Below are 20,354 nucleotides of genomic sequence, written 5' to 3'. Positions count from 1 at the left end.
CAGGGCATGCTAAACTCAATTTGTTGTTGTTGATTTGGTCATGTACAACTCTTTGTGACCTCATTTGGAGTTTTCTTGGCAAAGATATTGGAGTTGTTTGCCATTTCTTTCTTCAACCTAGTTAATATGTTTTGAATAGGATGATGAGATAATTTTACATATGGCCAATTTACTTCCATCTGCTATAGTCTAATCTTTCCTGCCCCCAAGGATTTTAGGTTTCCCGTGGACCAACTTGCAATCTTGGGACTTGGCTTTGAAAGGTCAGTTTCTTTTTTAGGCTTATAGTTCATATCCAAGAGTAAAAATATTAATAAAGTTTAGGTGTGGCTCAAGTCTAGGTCTCCTAACATGTGGATTACAAGTTCTCCAACTTATATATTGCATACATTACAGATATAGGGCATGGGACAACCTTTATTTTATATACTACAGAAAATGCATGAAAAGAAATTAAATCAATAGAGACCATGGGAAAGATAAGCAGCATAGATCACTGAAATCATTTACTAGATACCCCCATCCAGGCGGATATTTTGGGTCTATTGAACAAATATTTCTTATTCTCTTTAACCCTTAACGATCTGAGCAACTCACAACCACAATAGGGTAGGAAAGGTTCTTGTCACTTGTAAATCCAAGCATGACCTCAGACTTTTAGTTGACACCTTACTTCTTTGACGTGGAAGAGGAAACAGAAAGGCAAAAGAAGGCATCAGGGGGTCAGAGTTCTAGAAAATTTTTCTCAAGTTCATCCCGGTAAGCACAGTCCACTTTGCATGTGCTTCTTTTGCAAGTAGGCCTATTCTCTTTGTTAAAATGAACAACAGTGAAAGGTGAAATACATTTCATCTAAGGGAAAATGTGGAGAATGAAAAATGGGTGAGTCATATTGCTCACTCTTATAGACTATAAGAGAAAAGATAGTTACTTTAAGGAATCTGCCCTCCAGTTGTCTTGGATGCTATCCAATCACTGTGAACCAATCAAAGAATTTCTCATATCTTTTTTGCAAGTGACTATGGAGGATGTTTACCACCATAAGAGGTGTCCAACAAAGGTCTATCCATTTCCTGTAATTTCAGGAAGTAGATAGAGGAACTCATCCAACTGTTCCAGGGGCTCCCCTAATCAGTCTCCTGTAGGGGTCTATGACGATTTCCTTGGTAAGCCTGTTCCCTTCACTATAATAAGTAATTAGCACATTTCTGTTGCATTTGAAGGTTCCCACAGTCCTTTCCATATAGCAGCCCTGTGAGAGGTGCCATTTTGACTCCTCTCTCATATACCCTAGGAGTGATCATATGGCTTTGGTCTGAAGATGTTGCGTATGGAAGAATCTATTCCCTCTCAGAGTAACTTCTACTACTTGCCCATAGCTCTAGATACTAGAAAGTTTATCCTGATATTAAGGCCAAGTAGAATGATTCTAGTTATTCAGATGTGTGCACTGAACCTCAGATAGATTAAGTGACTTATTACACAACTAGCATTAGGGTCAGAATGTGTCTTCAGATCATATGAACTTTCTGATACACGATACTTCCTCTTGCCGATAATCACGCCTCCAGAACATAAATAGGTAGATGCTGCAGTGGGGAAAGTACTAGATTTGGAGTCAGGAAAACCTGAATTCAAATATGACTTGAGATACTTGCTGACTGTGTGACCTGGGCAAGCCACTTACCCTCTGTTTACCTCAGTTTCCTCATCTGTAAAATGGGGATGATACTAGGTTGTGAGGATCTAATGAGGTAATTTTTAAGTGCTTTATAAACTTTGAAATGATACAGAAATGCTACCTATCTTATGTGGTAGAAGGACTTGGTGAGTAACTGTTGCTGGGGGAAAAAAAGAAGTCATCTCAAGCATTTTTTCTTTCTTTCTTTTGAAACCCTTACCTTCTTTCTTAGAATTAATACTCTGTATTTGTTACAAATCAGGGGTCCAGTAAGGGCTAGCTAATGAGGGTTAAATGACCTACCCAGGGTCACATAGCTAGGAAGTGTCTAAGGCCAGTTTTTAATCCAGGAACTTCTGTCTCTTGACTTTCTCTCCACTGAACCACCTAGATCGTCCCCTCTCACACCTTCACTTTCTTGGAAGGAACCCTTTTTCTCTTATCTAGTGCTCCTCAGACAATAGGCCCAGTTAATTATTAGGCATGTATTCAAATCCTCCTCAGCTTACTAGCATCTGCCGGGAATTTTATTCATGGGCATAGTCTTTAGAGGCCAAGATCAATGCCATACTCTGATAATATATAGCTAGATGGAGTCTTAGTAATGGAGTTACCCCTTTTTATTAAATTGGTGTACTGTTTATCCAGGTGACCCAACTAGATGATATAGTAGATAAAAATGCTAGAACTTGAGTCAGGAAGATCTGAATTCAAAGCCAGCCTCAGATACCAGGTGTGTGACCCTGTATAAGTCACTTAACTTCTACCTTTCTCAGTTTTCTCATCTGTAAAATAAGAACAATGATAACATTTATCTTCCAGGGATTTTTTAAGAAAACATGCTAGCTATTATTATGAGAAGTATCTGATTTTTTTCTTATTACTTCTGTATGGGTTTTACAACTGTGCTTTACAAGCAGCCTTTAAGCAAACCTTTAAAAGCTATTATATAAACCTATCTGTGCTGGTAAGTAAATAGGGTGTCCCAGAAGACTTAGTACAGATATAAGCTATGGAAACTAAGCTGTGGCCTTTAACACTTCCCCTTGAGTTTTAATAGCTTACATTATCACTAAGTCTTTTGGAATACCCTATATAAGTATATATGTGTATATATGCATGTATTTTGATAATCATACCTCTTTAGAAGTATCAAGACTATATACGTAAGGGAGACTCGGTGGCTTAGTGGTTTGAGAGCCAGGCTCAGAGATGAAAGGTCCTGGGTTCAAATCTGCCGTCAGACATTTCCTCAGACACAGGTGGGTGACTTGGGGCAAGTTATTTAACCCCCATTACCTAGCCCTTACTTACTTACTCTTCTGCCTTGGAACCAACTCATACCATTGATTCCAAGATGGAAAGTAAGGATTTAAAATAAAAGAATCCATGCATACATGCATGTATACATACATACATACATACACACCTATATACATATATGCATACATATATATTTCTAACTAGGATTCTGAAAAACAGTTACGACTTAGAATATTTTCTAAAGTTACATAGTATATCTGTGGCTGTCCATGCTACAGACTCAGTTACCAAAAGTGCTTTAGTTATTCTTATAATTTATGTTCTGTTCTCTGTTATTATGTTTCTAACAATAGCTGCTCTTTACTCTGTCACTCAGGTTCACTGGCTTATTTAATACTCTCAACATTTGGATCTCTTACCGAGCTTTCTGACATCACCGGCATTAATAGTTCTTGTCTTACCGATGAGGAATCTATAACTAAGAGAAGTGAATTGTTTCCCTCAAGTCATGCAGATCATGATGGGCAAAATCATATTTGAACCCGGATTTTTTGCCTCAATCTCTGTTTACTAGACTTCATACTAAAGAATGAACAAAGCAACAGTAATCTCTCCTCTCCTCTCATAGGGGCCTATATGGAGGTTGTGGTTGATAAATAAGGGAATAACCTGTGGGTAGATATGAACCTGGGCCTCAGTTTCTTCATCTGTAAAATAGGGTAATAATATTTGCACTACCTTCCTCAAAGATATTTTATGAGGTTCACCTGGGAGGATGTGTAAAAGTGCCATATACATAGGAAGTGCTCTATAGTTTAACATTAATTTGGCATTCTGTGGACTTCCATAATTATGTTTAGCATTTCTCAGAACAAAACTTGGGCAGAAAGATGTCTTGAAGGAGACACGTGGTGGAACAAGCAGGAAATCTGGTTAAAAACCCACTGAAATTGTAATAGGCATAGCAGTCCAATGTACTGTATTTCTCACCTCAATGCTCAATATGGATTCATTTGATTTTGATGAGATTTACATTATGTCTTTTGCCACTGACTCTGAAGCTATTTTTCTGCATTTGGGTTTTTATCTATTAAATATGCATAGATATGATAATTTTTCACCCCAACTAACATGCTTTCTACCATACTGAAATATGTGTGAAACTTAAATTGCCCACAAAGAAGATAGAGTTGAAAAGGCTTTGTCCTTTGGAGCTCTGGTACCAGGCACATATCTTAGGCACATTAGGGGAAGGTGTAGAGAGAGGCAAAGGGGACGGCACTCTTTGGGATGGAGATGACAAGGGTTCTGAATGATGGAAATTATTCGAGTGGAGTTGGTTGAAGATCTGGTTGAGGGAAGAAGAAGTTGGGGTAGAGACAAGATTGTGAGCTAGGTATTGAAATTATTACCCAGGGAGAGTGACCAGGTGATCCAGAAGCAGGTAACAGTTAAAAAAGAAATCTGAACAGAATGCAATTATTTTTAGAGACATATAGCTTCAAACCAATGGTAGCAGAGGAGAGTCTGAAAATATGCCAACTCTGCTTTCTGGTCTTCTGTGTCAGGGATTGTGAATGAAGGAATAGTCAGTTTTGGAAAGGGGACAAGATACAACTTTAGAGAACTGCTAGATTTCCTTGAGTACTAGTAGAAGGAAAGATAGAAAGAATCTCTAAAGATTACTTAATGTGTGTTTTAGAATTGGAAGGGAGCTTAGAAGTTATCTGATTTAACTGATTCACTTTACAGATGAGGAAACTGAGTCCCAAAGAGGATAAGATGACTTATCTATGCTCTCACGCTCATTGTAAACTTGAATTTAAGAAAATTTCTTCATACTGAAGAAGATATTCAGACTAAGGAATTTCTTCTAAGCCATGGCTCTCAAAAGGAAGAGACCCTGAGTTTTATTCATGGTTCTAACCACTTAAAATCATTACATCTTCCTTTTAATTTTGCCTACCTTTGCTCCTAACAGTAGAATCCATCCCAGGGTCATTATTCACTAATATACTGTTCTAAAGTCAGACTAGAACACTAATGACTGTTTGAAGACCTTTTCATTTTTAGATCAAAGCCCCTAAATAGCTGCCCACAGTATGAACATGAGGTGGGAGCCATTCTGGTGTGGTTTTGTGTGAATAATTTATTCTAGGGTAGGGATTAATTGCAAAGTATTCCATTTCATAAGTAACTGAGTCACTGATGAGATGAGCCCTGAGCATGGAGTAGACCATTATTCCAGACAACCCATGATAAATACTTAGGCATCAGTATCTTGGAGAAAGTGAAGAATAATGGAAATATGACTCACTGTATAAGAAATCACAAGGTCTGGGTTTGACTTCATCCTTTTTTGTTCTAGAACATGGCTTTTGCTAGATTACTTAATGCTAAGACTAAGATTTTACTTAGCTATAAAATAGTATATTTGGATTATAGATCTATAGCTGAAAGGAATCTCAGAGGTTATGTGGGCAGGGATATGATGGTAAATATCCAACACCCAGGTCTCTGGGGTGGGGATATATAAGACATACTTTTAAGTTTAATCTGCTTCATTAACTTTTCCTCCATTATTTTCTTATGTCTGAAGTCTGGTGTCCTCCCATAGTACTCATGCATGCTTAGTTGAGGGATGGGGCTATTTAATTCTAACAGAATTAAAAAAAATATGAGTCAAATACTTGTTGGTAGGATTTATTAATTGTTGAGATGTAAATGCTCACACTAAAAATTTAAAAATTGGCTCTTTGAATTGTTAGGAGGTCAGCTGAGGTGATACAATGAACAGAGTGCCAAACTTGGAGTCAAGAAGACTAATCTTTCTGAGTTCAAGTCTGGCATCAGACATTTTCTAGAGATAAGATCTTGGCCAAGTAATTTAACTGTTTACCTCAGTTTCTTCAACAGTCAAATGAGGTGGAAAAGGAAATGTCAAACCTCTCTAGTATCTTGGTAAAGAAAATTCCAAATGGGGTCATGAAGAATTAGATGCAACAACAAAATGAGCTGGTAGGAGCTTGTCTCAAACACATTCTTATATTTAGTCCATATCTTTCATTTCATAGATAAGGAAATAGAGACCAAGGAATGTTAATGGACTTTCATAAATAAAATTCATCTTCCAAGATCCTGTGGATAATAAGCTTTGGAGGCAGAACTTAAATCCAAGTACTCTGACTCCAGAGCTAGAGTTTTTTTTTCCAACCCAGTCTTACTTCCCTCACATAGCTGTTACAAGAATACAATGGGATAACAAATAGGGAAGTGTTTTTTGCTCATTATGAGCTATATAATTATGATTAATGATCTTATAATAGATAGCAACTCTAGTTGGTTACCCTGACTGCAATCTCTCCAAGGTGACCAAATTATAGAATGTTGTATGTTTAGAACCTCAAAAACTGATGATTATAATCCTTACCTGAAAAAGGGGGGTGATAAGGGAAAGAGTTTGACTTAGAATGATGAACTGAGTTCAAAACTGGTCTTAGACACTTACTGACTTAGAGATCCTGGGCAAGTTTAATCCTTCTCATGAATATACTGGAATTGACAGTCTCTCAGGTCACCTCCAGCTCTAAATCTATGATTCTGTGATTGGTACTTCAATCTGGAAAATGAAGGGGTTGGACTCCCTGACCTCCATGATCTCTTTTAGCTCTCAACCTATCATCATGAGAATTTCCTTTACAATATAACTAACAAATTGTTATCCATAATCAGTCCATGTTTTGAAGACTAGATACCCAGTGTTTTTTTTAGTTTTATTCCACTGCTTTACTTTTAATTAAAGACAACCAGGAAGGCAAAAAGAGCAACTACATTTGGGTAATTAATTAACTCCCTCCCATGCTTCCTAATCCCATTCAGGGAATTGAATGTTAGCACATTTAGGGAATTCAAGGCGTTAGGGAAATCCAAGTCTTCTTCATTAAAATAGTCAAATATGAAACTTGGACTAGCCCTCATCCATACTATATCAAAGGGACAAATCAATAACCTTTTGAGGAAGTTCCTTAGAGGTGTAGAAAGCAGTTAGAAATGGGAATATAGGCTGTAGTGTAGAGAACGGAAAGTTGGACTTGAAGTTAGAAACTAGGCTCCCACAACTGGTACTCTCACTTCCTGTCTTTATCCTTGAGCAAGCTACTTAACTCGAGCCTCTTTTTCTGTCTCTATGTGATGATTAAAAATTCTGGGAGACTGGTTTCTGGGTAAGAACATCTATTTGATTTATTAGACTAGCAATAACCAATAAATTAATTGATCAAGAATCTTTCTTGGTGATCAAAGACCAAACACCTAAAAATTTTGCATGTGGATCATTATTAGAACTGTGGAAACTCAATTTTGAGCTTTTCTCTAGCCACCCCAAGACATCACTAATTAATGAGTAGCCAATGAGGAGGTGATCCTTCATACTCTAAATTCCTCTTGGTTTCCTGGATTGATAATCATGTCTGGTTTCATGGCACTAGTGTCTAGAAGGAGAAATTGAGTTCTGTCCAATTATTAATGACTTTGGCCAGTGATTCTCAATGGAACATTCAAGGACCCTGTTCTGCTGCTTGCAGACATATCTTGGCTAAATTAGTTCTTATTTATTGCCGAGAAAAATAGAACCCATAATTTCACTTTTCTATTACCCCAATTGGAAGGTATTCTAGGATGGATCATTCCTTGAATTTCCTAGAAATAAAGTAATGAGGAACAAGTATGAGTCTCAATTAAAAATCAGATATAAAAATAATTCAATATATTAGAAATAAATCCTCTCATCTGAAAAAATGAAGATAGTAACATTGACACTTCCTACTTTATAAATTGTATATGGAAAGTAGGCAAACCTAGAATATAGTAGAAATGAAAAGTTATATTATATGTGAATTTAACATATCTCTGCACCCATTTTTCCTTTCTTGGTCTTACTGCCTTTTTTTTGAAAATTTTATTTAATTAATTACTGTGGAATATTTTTCCATGGTAAAATGATTTTTCACTGCCTTTTGATTGAGAACAAGACTTTAGGCTTATCTGTATAAGGAGAACCATGCCTTGTGGCTCCCTGGGTCCTAGAAGACCTTGCTCCTTATCCCAAATGATTCCTGGTGTCCAGAAAACTGGTCTCTACCCTTGATTGAGATTTGATACCACCAGAGGTTGAAGTTATGGATCAAAGAAGTTTTTGATCTCGTTCCTAGGAATCAACAGGAGTGAATGGGGACATGTTCCACGTGCTGGTTAGCTAGTCAACCAGCTGCGTGATTATGTGTGCCTTTTCTGCCTCCAACCTGCTTTCACTACTTAATATATACTTATAAATTAATCTACAGTCTTCAGGGAATTTTAATCTCACCAGTCATAGTCCCAAAACATCCTGGGATTATTCTGAGGATTGAGTGAGAAAGTAATTGTAAAGCACTTAGGACTTAATAAATGCTTGTTTCTTTCCAAACGCATGAGTTATTGCCTAGAATCTCATGCTGGAGGCCTTGGAAAGATCTCTTATATTGTCACATCATATGATGCCTATTTATGAATTTCCACCCTCAGAAGACCAGACCTTTTCTGTGGTCCCATTATTGACTTTTTGCAGATGACTCTCTCTTGAGCTACGTATCCATTTATAATCTTTCCCCTAGACTCTAGTCCTACATTCACAACTACCTGGGTTGGCCAACTTTAACTTTCAGCAATTTTGCTTTGGAAACTGATGGTGGCAACAACTAAAACTCACTACTTTTAGTTGCCTTTGGTTTTAGGTTGCTGACACTTTGTATAATTGCATTAGGCTCGGGCTCCTGAAGCGACACTCCATTCTAAGTCTCCTGGCTCCCCTACCTGCTCAAGCATTTTATTGCCAGAAAGTCCTTTTTTGTGATGTTTGAGTATTCTCTGTGGCAGCCAAGCATGAGGAAGAAGGAAAAGTAAGACAAGAAATGCATTGTATTGCAAAGACTGAGGTGTGTGGGAAGGAATTGGGGTGGGGATATGGGATAGGAATGAGAAGGGTTGGAGGAGGTACCATGCAGAAGAGCTGAGGCTGGTGATAATTATTTGTTTTTATCCCAAGTCCACAGGAAGGATTCTGTCGCTGTGACTGTTAAGAGTTTTGGATGGGGAATGGTGTTTGAATAGGGGGGAGGAGAAGTACTTTATTGTATTTAATATAATGTTTAATATGTCTGAAATTCAAATTCATTCATTTAGCCTCTAATTGTTTCTCTGTGTAATTTGCCTTGTCGTGGTGGTACAGCCCCCTTTTCCAGGCACAAAGATCCCATTCCCCAGGCCCTTTGCAGTGGCAAATATAGGATTTTGGAGATTAGCCAGCCTCCAAAAGATTGAAAAATTTTCAAGTCCTGCAGAAAACAAGCAAAATGTAGGCAGGAGCCAGTGGTTGGGTAGTGGACACTTATCTAGAGTTAGAAGCAGAGATGTTGAAAAGCTCATTACTTTGGGAATTTTCTGAAGCTCTCCAGGGCTATGGCTGGAGTTCTTTGATCTGATGTGTTTCTGCAGCATAAAAGAGCCATCCATGAGGGAATGAGAAGAAATTGACTCAAATTTTGATTCTGCTATTTTCTGTCTTGATGGCCTCTTTAGTGTTCAGTGCTTTAGCTTCCTCTTCTCCAGCATGGTAAGATGATCTCAAAGCTACTTTATACATGTAAACCCATTGTTAATAATATTTACACACAAACACATGTTTATAGTTTCATCTGTAAAATGGGGATAATAATAAAACCTACTGCTTAGAGTTTTTATGAGGCTTAAATGAGTTAAAAATATAATTTGCTTAGCATAGTGCATGGCACATAGTAAGCACTATATACATCTTACCTTTTCATGCTGGAACCCAATCCCCAGGCCCTTTGCAGCCTATATACATATATGTATACATGTATACATGTATACATATATAATTTTATATTATAGAAGAGTATATAATGTTTGAATTATATACATACTATTCATGTATATATACATGAATGTATATAAACATTTATTAGCACATATTATATATAGCATATATAGATGTATTATATATGCACTATATATGTAAATATACATGTATAAAGATACATATGTGTAAACACAAAGATGTCTATACATATACACACAAAAGAAAGGCTGTTTCTGTGACAAGAAGCAGGCATAATTAATGGACATCTTACGTGCTTCATTTATAGCTTAATATAAAGTGGAGACAAAGAAGGTCTCCAACTCATTGTGTAGACTCCTTGTGGCAAATTTCTAAGAGGATATAAATAACTCACACAAGATGGATGGGAACGGATGGCTTGCAATCAGTATGGCTGGAGAGCATGTCCCCTTCAATGAGATGAGAGAGCTCTTGGTGTCTGTGGAGTATGAATCTTCAAGCAGAGGCATAATGAGCACTTGTAGGTGATATTTTAGAAACCTTTTCTGTTCAACTCTAACCTAGTTAGAGTTTGGTCACCCAGAGTCTGTGAATCCCACCAACAGGTTCATGCATAGATTTCAGGAAATCCAGGAACTTAGATGAGGGTAAAATATTATATCCTGATTTCTACTAACCTCTAACTGAGATTTAATATCTCCATCAATTATTTGAAAGTACCGGGGAGTATATAGGCTTTACTACATTGCAGAAGGGATCCATAACAGAAAAATTAAGAATGCCAGAACTCAATTACCATTGAGGTCCTTTTCTAGCTATGAGGTTCTGTGAATTCTATTATTAATAATACAAACTGACATTTATGTATAGCCTTTTATATGTATACTATTTCATTTTATTCTTGGAATCATCGGATAATAGCTCTAGAGGTAGAAGTTAGAAGTCATCTAGAACAACTTCATTTTATTATGAATGGTGGCAGTGATGGTTACTACTACTACTACAACTACTAGCATTTATATAAAGCTTTAAGATTTGTAAAGTTCTTTGTAATAATTAAATAATTCATTTACTACAATAAATGATGAAAGTAGGTACAATTCTCCCCATTTTCAGAGGAAGAACTTGAATCTCAGGAGGCTACATGATAAAACCTACAAGGCAGGTGGTGATGATTATTTTGCCCATTTCACAAGTGAGGAAACTGATGTAGAGATAAATGAGGTTTCATGTCAAGATGAGGCAGATCCAGGGTTTGAACTCTGGTCTTTTCCATACCCAGTGCCACTTCCATTAGACTATGCTTGCCTTGTTAACTGCAAAGATATTAAAATATTCCTAGGAAACACAGGTTTACCTGTGTCAAAAAAGAACAGAAAAGGGTTAAAATGTCTTTCCAGGATTTGAAATTAAATATTTTTTCACAGACCTTTTAGTTTTGACACTTACAGACTCCTTCTCCATCAGTCCCTGGACATGACTGGTGCATGATCTGCTAATACCATTTGAGGGACTAACATCCTGAGAAATGTGGTTTTGTCTAGCCCCTAAGTCATTTACCATAAACTCATTTTAGGAACCTTGAGATATAGTATAAGGCGTCTTCATTTTTAAATGAATTTAACAGGCTCATTGAAGGGCTGAGCAATGGCATTATATGTTCCTCAGGGCAATAATTCCCCATTTGTGGATCTAAATTGAACTGCAGAATGAAAGCTGGAGAGATAGACTGATATGGGAAGCAGTTTTGAATTCCATTGAGTGAATGGCTGTCAGATATTTTCTGTGCACACTAGTATCATGAGCTGTGGTTCTACTTAAGGTTTGCTTAAAAAAATCTTTTTCATAAGAGGCACTGCTATATAAGCCACCATTCAACTATTTGGTGAAAAATGAGGTTTCAATGTGTTCTAACTTTAGTTGTTTTCTATGAAGCTTGTAGAAGCCATGTTGGGCAGTTGCAAGACTTAACCCTTGTTATATTGGGTGCAGAATACATTGAATTTCTCTATAGAGTCATTATTGTGGGATCTTTTGAATCGTTATAAGTATATAAAGGGACCTGGTATCAGGAGCTGAGTCGCAGCTCTGATCCTTTCACTAATTTTTGTGTGATCTTGAGCAAATACATGCCTCGGTTTTTTTTAATCCATGAAATGTTATAGTTGGATGTGTAAGGATTGTTGCAAATATCAATCTTAGAATTCAATGATTTGATGGTCTTTGGGATAAACTTACTGTGTTTATTTAATCTCTCTTGATTCAGGGATTTAGAATGAGGTTTGGAATTTTCCTATTATTTCTGTTTATGTCCATCCCTTTCTGACCCATAGAGATGATTACCATCAGGTTACTTTGAAGTAAGTAGCAGAGCCAGAGATTTTGAACTTTTGCATCCTAAGTTCAAAATCCATTGGTTTTTCCACTGTGTCTCAGCAGAGGAAATTTCAATGGAAATATAGGGCCAAAGAAAGCTATGGTGATACAGAGGGGATGGCTCTGACTTTGGAACTTAAAAAGCAAAATAAGTCATCTGGAAACAGAGACACATGAACTAAAACAAGAAAATAGTGTCTTGAAAGCCAAATTGAGCAGCTTGAAAATGAGGCAAAGAAAGTGAAAGGTGACCTACAAAGAAAAACAGATCAGAAAGAGGATGAACAAAAAGCCAGGGATGAAATTCAGTCTTTAAAAATTAGAATCCAACAACTAGAAGCAAATGATTTCACAAGACAACAAGGGTCTAGAAAACAAAATCAAAAGAATGAAAAATTGAGAAAAAATTTTAAACACTTCATTGATAAAACTAAAGACCTAGAAAATATATCCAGGAGTGACAGTTGAAGAATTATTGGACTACCAGAAATTCACAACAAAAGAAAAAACCCAGACATCATCCTACCAGAAATTATCCAAGAAACTGCCCCAACATTCTTGAACAAGAGGAAAAAGTGGAGATTGAAAGGCTCCACAGATCACCTCTTGCATTTAATCCCCAATTGGCAATGCCCAGGAATGTTATAGCCAAATTCAAGAACTACCAGACCAAGGAAAAGATATTACAAACTACTAAGAAGAAACCATTCAGATATCATGGAACCACAGTTAGGATAAAACAGGATCTTGATCCATCCACATTGAAGGACCAGAAGACAGGGAATATGATATTCCGAAAAGCAAGGAAACAGGGTCTACAACCAATAATCAGCTACCCAGAAAAATTGACTATACTCCTGCAGAGGAAAGTATGGTCATTTAATAAAATAGAAGACTGCTAAGCATTCCTAAAAAAAAGACCTGAATTAAACAGAAAAAATTTATGTTCAAACATAGAACTCAAGAGAATCACCAAAAGGTCATTAAGAAAGGGGAAAACAAACAAAGAAATAAAAAAACATTTTTTAAAGGACCCAATAAGTTCAAATGATTTGTGTTCCTATGAGAAAAGATATGATATTGGTAACTTAAAATTGTTATTATCATCAGGGTAGTTAGAAGAAGTATACTTAGAGAGAACAGTGACAAACTATATAGGATGAAATGTCAATATATATTTTTATATATAAACTAGGGGTAAAAAGAGAATAATACTAAGAGAAATGGTAAAAGAAATAAAATGTGGTAATTTCATATTTCATAAAGAAGTTCTTGGGGGAAGAGGAGGGTCAAGACCAATACAATGGAAGGGGGAAAGAGGTTGGAGACATTCTCTAGGAAAATTTTAATCATTACAGTGGGAAGGGTCAGAAAGGTTCAAATGGAAGGAAAATCTCCAACTCCAAATTCAGTCATCATCAACATCCATATCACCATCATCAACAACATCATCATCATCTTCATTGTCAACATCTCCATCATCAACATCAACATCTAACTATCTATCTTTTTTTGCCCCAGGAAAGATTTTTTCTGGATGGCCTAACCCAATAGCATACTATTCAGAGTACTGAATGAGAGCAAAAAGACCTAAACTCTAGGCTTGGGTGCCACTATGTGTCCTTTGTGGGTAAAAAGAAAGCCTTCTTTTTCCTGAACTTAGTTTCCTCATTTATGTATGAGTGAAGCTTACCTGCACTCTGCATTAAGTTAGTCAATTAAATCAAAGAATAAACAAGGTGTAAACAAGGAAGGGGAGCAACTGTGGGTAAGAATAAATGTCAATGTTAGCATTTAAATTCTTTTGTATAATTCTGCTAATAGCTGACATGTCTACAATATTTTGGAGTCTGAATGATCTCTAAGATTTTTCTAATTCTTCTATCATTCTAATAATCACTAAAATTCTAAGATACAGAGAAATTGCCCACTTATATTGGCAGAGGGAGATTCCTCACCTGAGAATTGCTTGTTCCAGTGAACCCATATCCTTCATGGTTTGCAATATGCTTAAGTACCCAGTGATGTATTTAAGGAATACATACAAGAGTTATTATTCACTTTTTATGAATGGAGAAATTAAACAAAGAAGTAAAATGATTTGCCCATGCTTGTACAGCTAATAAATATCAGAAGCTGGATTGAAGCTAACATCTTCCTGCCTCCAAATCTAGCACCCTATCTATCAGCAATGTCATACTACTTCTCTGCTTCCTTGTCCTACTCAATATTTTATTTTTCTTTCCTTTTTAAACCCTTATTTTCTGTCTTAAAATCAATACTGTATATTGATTCTAAGGCAGATGAGTGGTAAGGTCTAGGAAATGGGGATTAAGTGACTTGCCCAGGGTCACACATCTAAGTGTCTGAAGCCAAATTTGAACCCCAGGACCTCCCATCTCTAGGCTTGGCTTTCATCTCACTGAGACACCTACTTACCCCCTTTATTTTACTTTGATTAGTCTATACATTTAGGATTTTATTTTTTGTGGGGATATACTGTAGTGATTCAGAGCACAACCCATCCCTTGCCCTTTCATTATTCCATGTAACTCTTGTCCATGTTTTCCGAAAATCTCTAGTGGCTCCATCCAATAGCTCAGAGTCTGTACTCTGATTTTCTTAGCCTTGTGCGGTTACTAATGGGACCCATAGGCTGTCTAGTAGTCTTCTCTGACTGTCACAACCAGATGGACTGACCTATCTCTGATGACATTATTCCTACCATTTCTCTTCAGGAAATCTTAGTTGAGAATTGTGTTGCAGTCTGGCTATGTCTAGAAGGTGCCTCTCTACTTCTCTTTGATCCTCAAATTAAATTCATTGAAGAGAACAGTGTCATGGAACACACAATAGAGAATCAAAGAGAGGATATTATTAGTTGTTTTTTTTAGATGAGTCTTTACTTTAAGTAGAAGCTGAGGTTCATTAAAAGCACTATCCTAGACATTGCAAAGGTAATCTAGCTACTCTTTTTCTTTTGTTCAGTTTTCATTTTCCTCATTACCAATGTCTACTGTTTGTCTAATATGTATATATTTTATATACATGAATATGTATGTATATACACATACACATATCAATAGGATAGCTCTGGACTATCCATCTAATTGCCTATCATAGACTGGGCAATTGGCATTTTTGTATTCCTTCATCTGCTTGAGTTTAATCAAAGAAATAATAATTACTAAATTGAGAGGGATATAAGTTGCATTTTCCTCCAAACCTAGATTGTTTAAAACATTGATGAACTGTACTTGTTATTTCATTCCTATAGGAACTCATATAAGGAAATTCCCTCTGCCAGTGCTAGTTGGCACTTCTGCAACACAGTTCTAAGTCCTTGGGGGCAGGGGGGATGGTTATTCTATGTCAGAGTTAGAACTTGAACCCAGGTCTTTATGGTTCCCAGGCCAGCATTCCATCATTCACATCACACACACTCTCTCAAAAATCTGATTTGTCTTACATTTAGCACTATAATTCAATAATATATATATATATACATATATATATACAGACACAGAGATATAGAGATAAATACTCCTATTATTCCCATTTTATAGATGAGAAAATAGGCAAATAAAGGTCAAGCAACTTATCTAGGGTTAGACAGAGAGTAAGTATTTGAAGGTGGATTTGAACTTTAGCCTTCCTGACCACAGCCTCATGCTTTATCCACTGAACCATCTGGTTGGAGGTAATAGAAAGTAGTGGATAGAATACTATTCTGGGAGCCAAGAGATACAAGTTTCAATTCCAGTTTTGCCACTTAATATTTGCTTTATTATTATTTTTTATAAAGAATTTTTCAGATGGTTTTATTTATCTTCATCCAGCACAGAAGTTCAGAAGTTTTATCTCTTTATATATAAAGGGAATAGTTATCAAATCATCCCTGGAATAAGTCGCGGTTTTGTTGAGTTCTAGTCTGGGATGTTGGCTTGGAAGCTCGAGAAATCAGCAGAGTAGAAAATGGAAGGAGCCAATGTTGTTAGTGATTTCCCTTTCTTCAGAATGGATGAGAGTAATTTGTAGAAGAATTTATTAGGAGTTTTAGGAACTTGATAAATGTATGAATAGTCCCCCAGGGGAGAAGACCTGAATTTTATATGACCATGTAGCCTTAGGTGACGCCCTTTTCTTTTTTTGAGCCTCTATAAAAGGAGAAAGTTGGACCTTAAAGCTCATTCATGTTCAGTTCTAAAGTGTCATGATCCTAGATGTAAGTACCTTATGCACATATACCCTCTTCTTCATTTTTGAGGAAATATTTTGGCAGATTCAATCCCAGTTTTCTATTCTGGAAGTAGGCAGTGTGTTTGAGGTGTGTGTGTTGGGGGAATGATGGCCCCAGTTGAATGATAGATCCAAACTGCTGGAGATGGCTAATGTGGTGACCCCAAATTAACCAAGTTAACAGCTGTGCAAGGACTTGGAGGCTGTTCCAATTTTACCTCTCTGGGGTTCCCATGGCAACTGTAGTGTGAAGAACTAATATGGTCTGGCAGAGAATAGAATAGAATTTGATGTATGTTAAAATGCAGTGGCCAGTAAAATAATTTTGAGTGAATCCCCTTCCCCATTGGACCAGTGCCTGTGACTTGATGGATGTCTACTTCCTATTTTTTGTGTGTGCTAACTTCAATATTTTAAAGTTATTTTGATTGGATAAGTTTTTATTCAGTTTAAACCCATTCCATTTTCTTTATTGGTCCATAATGAAAACGTCTTTGTTAAGTGGGGCCCAATTTATGTGCTAAATACATTTTTTTATTTAGTTTTGGAACCGTGGATGATTTATGCTTCCCCCTCCTTTTATGCTTTGGAAAGCAGCCACCATTTCAAGAGGAGTAATGAGATGGCATGTTTCAGGGCTTTCTTTCTGGGCTTGGAGGGAAAACCAAAGCACCACTCTCTGGCGGGAGCCCAATGTCTTTGTGGAACACATTGGTTAAGATGAATCCCACTCAAGGGAAGCCAAGCTGGCTCCACTCTATGTCAAGGCTGGGACTAACTTAACTGTTCTTTTGGTGACAGTGCTGATTTTTTTCACTGCTAGGCTTGAATCACTTGAGCTTATCAACAGCTGCCTTTGGTGAACTGCATTAAGAGAAAAAAATCACTTTTGCAATCCAGGGAGTCTAATATTAGAGGCAAAAATATGTACAAATATCATAATGGATCATCTGAAATGCCTGGTTATTGTTTCTCAGTGTGATTTATCATGAGTATCAAGGACTTGGGAAGGATATGAAGTGTGGCATTATGGATGCTCTCTCTGTCCACCATTGTAGAAGGTGGCCTTTCCATGTTTTGGTGTGTTCAGAAAAACTCATTACTGCTGAGGACCCTCTCAGAAGTTATATCAATTGATTAGTCAATCAGTGAGCATTTATTAAGCAGCACTGTGCTAGGAACAAAAACGAATAGTCTCTGGTCTTGAATTCAATTAAGGAAGTCAACATAAACACATACACATGTATGTATATATAGAAAAAATAGATGTACACATATATATGTAGAAACATATACATATATGTGCATTACATATGTATATCAAACATGTAGAAGTTATATACTAGTTAGATATGTACAGCACCAGAACATGGGGTGGGACAAGTTTGGGAAAGGCTTTGCATAGAAGGTAATACTTGAACTGAATCTTGAAGGAAGTGAGAGGAGATTGCATTCCAGATATGGCAGCCACATAATCTATAAGTGAATCAATCTTTGGAGATTTTATGGTTTCTTACACTTTTTTACTCTTTACTTACTCCATGATATTAGCCTCTTTGCCATCCCTCTCTCAGAACATTCCATCCCTCCAACTTTGTGCCCTTTCACTGCTATACCTCATGCCTAGAGTGAGCTCCCTCCTCACCTCCACCTTTAAGCATCCTTGGCTTCCTTTAAAACACAGCTCAAAGTCTATATTCTGCAGGCTTTTTTCTTCCTCCCTCTCTCCAATATAACATTTCATGCCTTCTGTATGAGATTACTTCCCATTTACATTGAATGCCTCTTGTCCAAATATATATTTGAATGTTGGTCTTCACCATTAGAATGTGAGTAGAGAGAACTTTTTTTTTGTCTTTCTTGGTATCATCATTGCTTAGCACATAGTAAATGTTTAATACTTGTTTGCTGATTGACTCAATGACAGAGAAACACTCAAGATCCTGAGAACTTGTTTTTCACCAGCATTAATTTTTGGGAACCCAGAGTCACTTTTAGATCCAAAGAAGCATGGGAGACTTCTGAGCACAGCATCTCCCTCTAAGACTGACAGAAGAAAAAGCAAAGAATTTACCTAGAGTTTGATTTATAATGAAAGATAACAAGATAACAAATGGTATTTCTCTCTGAGGTTGGAAGTAGCCATTGATTTCTTTTGTTTCTTTCTCTGCCACAGGTAATTTTAATTCTGACCAAGTATTACCACGCTGACATGGGAAAGGTGCTGGAGAGTTCTTTGTGGAGGTAAGGGCTGTCAGAGCCACCATCTTCTTAAAAAAAACACAACAACTCTACAAGGGGATTATGACATCCCCACATTGACTCCATTATCCAGGTAACCTTTATCAGAGACTAAACTACAGGCTGAGTGCCAGATGTTGGTCAGCTTGGCCAGACCAAAAGCAATGGTCTTTCTTTTGGATTGTTATTGGGCAAAAATAACATTGAAAGAGGATTAAACATTTCTGCAGTGGAAATAAACAACATCAGGGAATAGAAAACCTTTCAGAACCCATTTTATCAGAAGCAGGGGGTTGCCATTTTAAAATTGGGTCAATGAAAAATTTCCTGCTGTTATATTCTCAAATCCAGATGTAGCCACCAGAATCTACAATAGGTACCTGTTATCTTCATTGTTTAGGAGTGAGTTTTTCTTCCCCAATTCCTTTTCTTCTGGCTTAGCTCAGTATAAATAAGTAATACATTGATCCAGAGCATTTTTATGAATTCAAGATTTGAAATTGGTCCAGCCTTATTCAATACTTTTTAGTCCTTTGATTTTTGGAGATGAGAAGGGGAAAAAATGACTCATAGAATTATTTTCTATTGACCCAGTGACTGTCCCTAGAACATACCTGAGGATCTCATTGGGAGTGAAATAGATGCTTTCATGGCACTTGGCAATAGACATTGAACCTATTCTTCTATCTCATGATTGGCTACCAGGTTAATGAATTTGTCTGGTGAGTAGGAGGGACTATACAACAAATATTTGTTCAAGAAGTACCTACTGACAGAAAGGCACTGTGCTAGGGAATGAATACAATGTATGCAAACAATCCCTATTCACAATGTGTTTACACTCTAATGAAGAACAGAATTTTTACAGTATCTAAGTATATGTTGAATAAGTATGAAAAGAAAAAGAAAAAAATCAGTCATTAAATGAAAACTGCTTTGGGAGGAAGGGCTAAAGAAAGCCCAAAGATCAGGATAGACTCCTCATAAAATGTGGTGTTTGAAATGTTTCTTGAAGGAAGGAGATTGCAGCAGGTAAAAATGAGGAGGGGCACTGTATTCCAGGCATGGAGTTAGGTCTGGGCAAAGGCATGGAGAGTAGTGATGGAGGATCATGTGTAAGGAACAGAGAGAAGGCCAGTTTGGCAATGGGCAAAATATCTAGTGAGACTGGAAACATAGGCTGAGACTAAGTTTTGAAGAAATTAAAAAGCTAATATAGGGCAGCTAAGTGGCTCAGTGGATTGAAATCCAGTCCTAAAGATGGGAGATCCTGAATTCAAATTTTACCTCTAACATTTCCTAGCTCTGTAACCCAATCATTTAATGCCATTTCCTAGGGCTTATTGCTCTTCTGCCTTAGAACCAATACACAGTATTGACTCTGAACAGAATTTTGGTAAAGGTTTAAAAAACTCCTCAAATGTCTACATTTTAAATCTAGAGGGATTAAAAAAATCCTGGAGTTGATGGAGTTAGCAGGAATAACAGGGTCAGATCTATGTCTAAGAAAAATAGAAATTACTTTGGCAAGAATATGAAGGATGGACTGGAATGGTGAGAAACTCAAAGGATGGAGATTATCATGAGGCTATTGTAATTAGGCAATGGCTGATGAGGACATGAACTAAGAATGTATGAAATCTGTTGATATAAGAAGGC

At 36.8% G+C, this 20,354-nt stretch overlaps 1 protein-coding gene across 4 annotated transcripts in view; it reads left to right on the top strand.

The window, feature by feature from the left end:
* Positions 1-20,354, top strand: part of SORCS2 (sortilin related VPS10 domain containing receptor 2) — a 1,375,930-nt gene that overhangs the window by 451,604 nt on the left and 903,972 nt on the right. For 3 of the 4 annotated variants that reach the window (XM_001372355.3, XM_056802395.1, XM_056802396.1), the window contains one exon: positions 18,631-18,698. In XM_001372355.3, the coding sequence (XP_001372392.2) occupies positions 18,631-18,698 (68 nt within the window). Of the gene's footprint in view, positions 1-98; positions 264-18,630; positions 18,699-20,354 lie in introns of those variants that run through there. The other variant, XM_056802397.1, reaches the window with a different exon arrangement.

Source organism: Monodelphis domestica, chromosome 6 (assembly GCF_027887165.1).
Source record: "Monodelphis domestica isolate mMonDom1 chromosome 6, mMonDom1.pri, whole genome shotgun sequence".
NCBI classification, from domain to species: Eukaryota; Metazoa; Chordata; class Mammalia; order Didelphimorphia; family Didelphidae; genus Monodelphis; species Monodelphis domestica.
The sequence above is the reverse complement of the archived record's forward strand: the minus strand, read 5'-3'. Positions and strand labels throughout refer to the sequence as shown.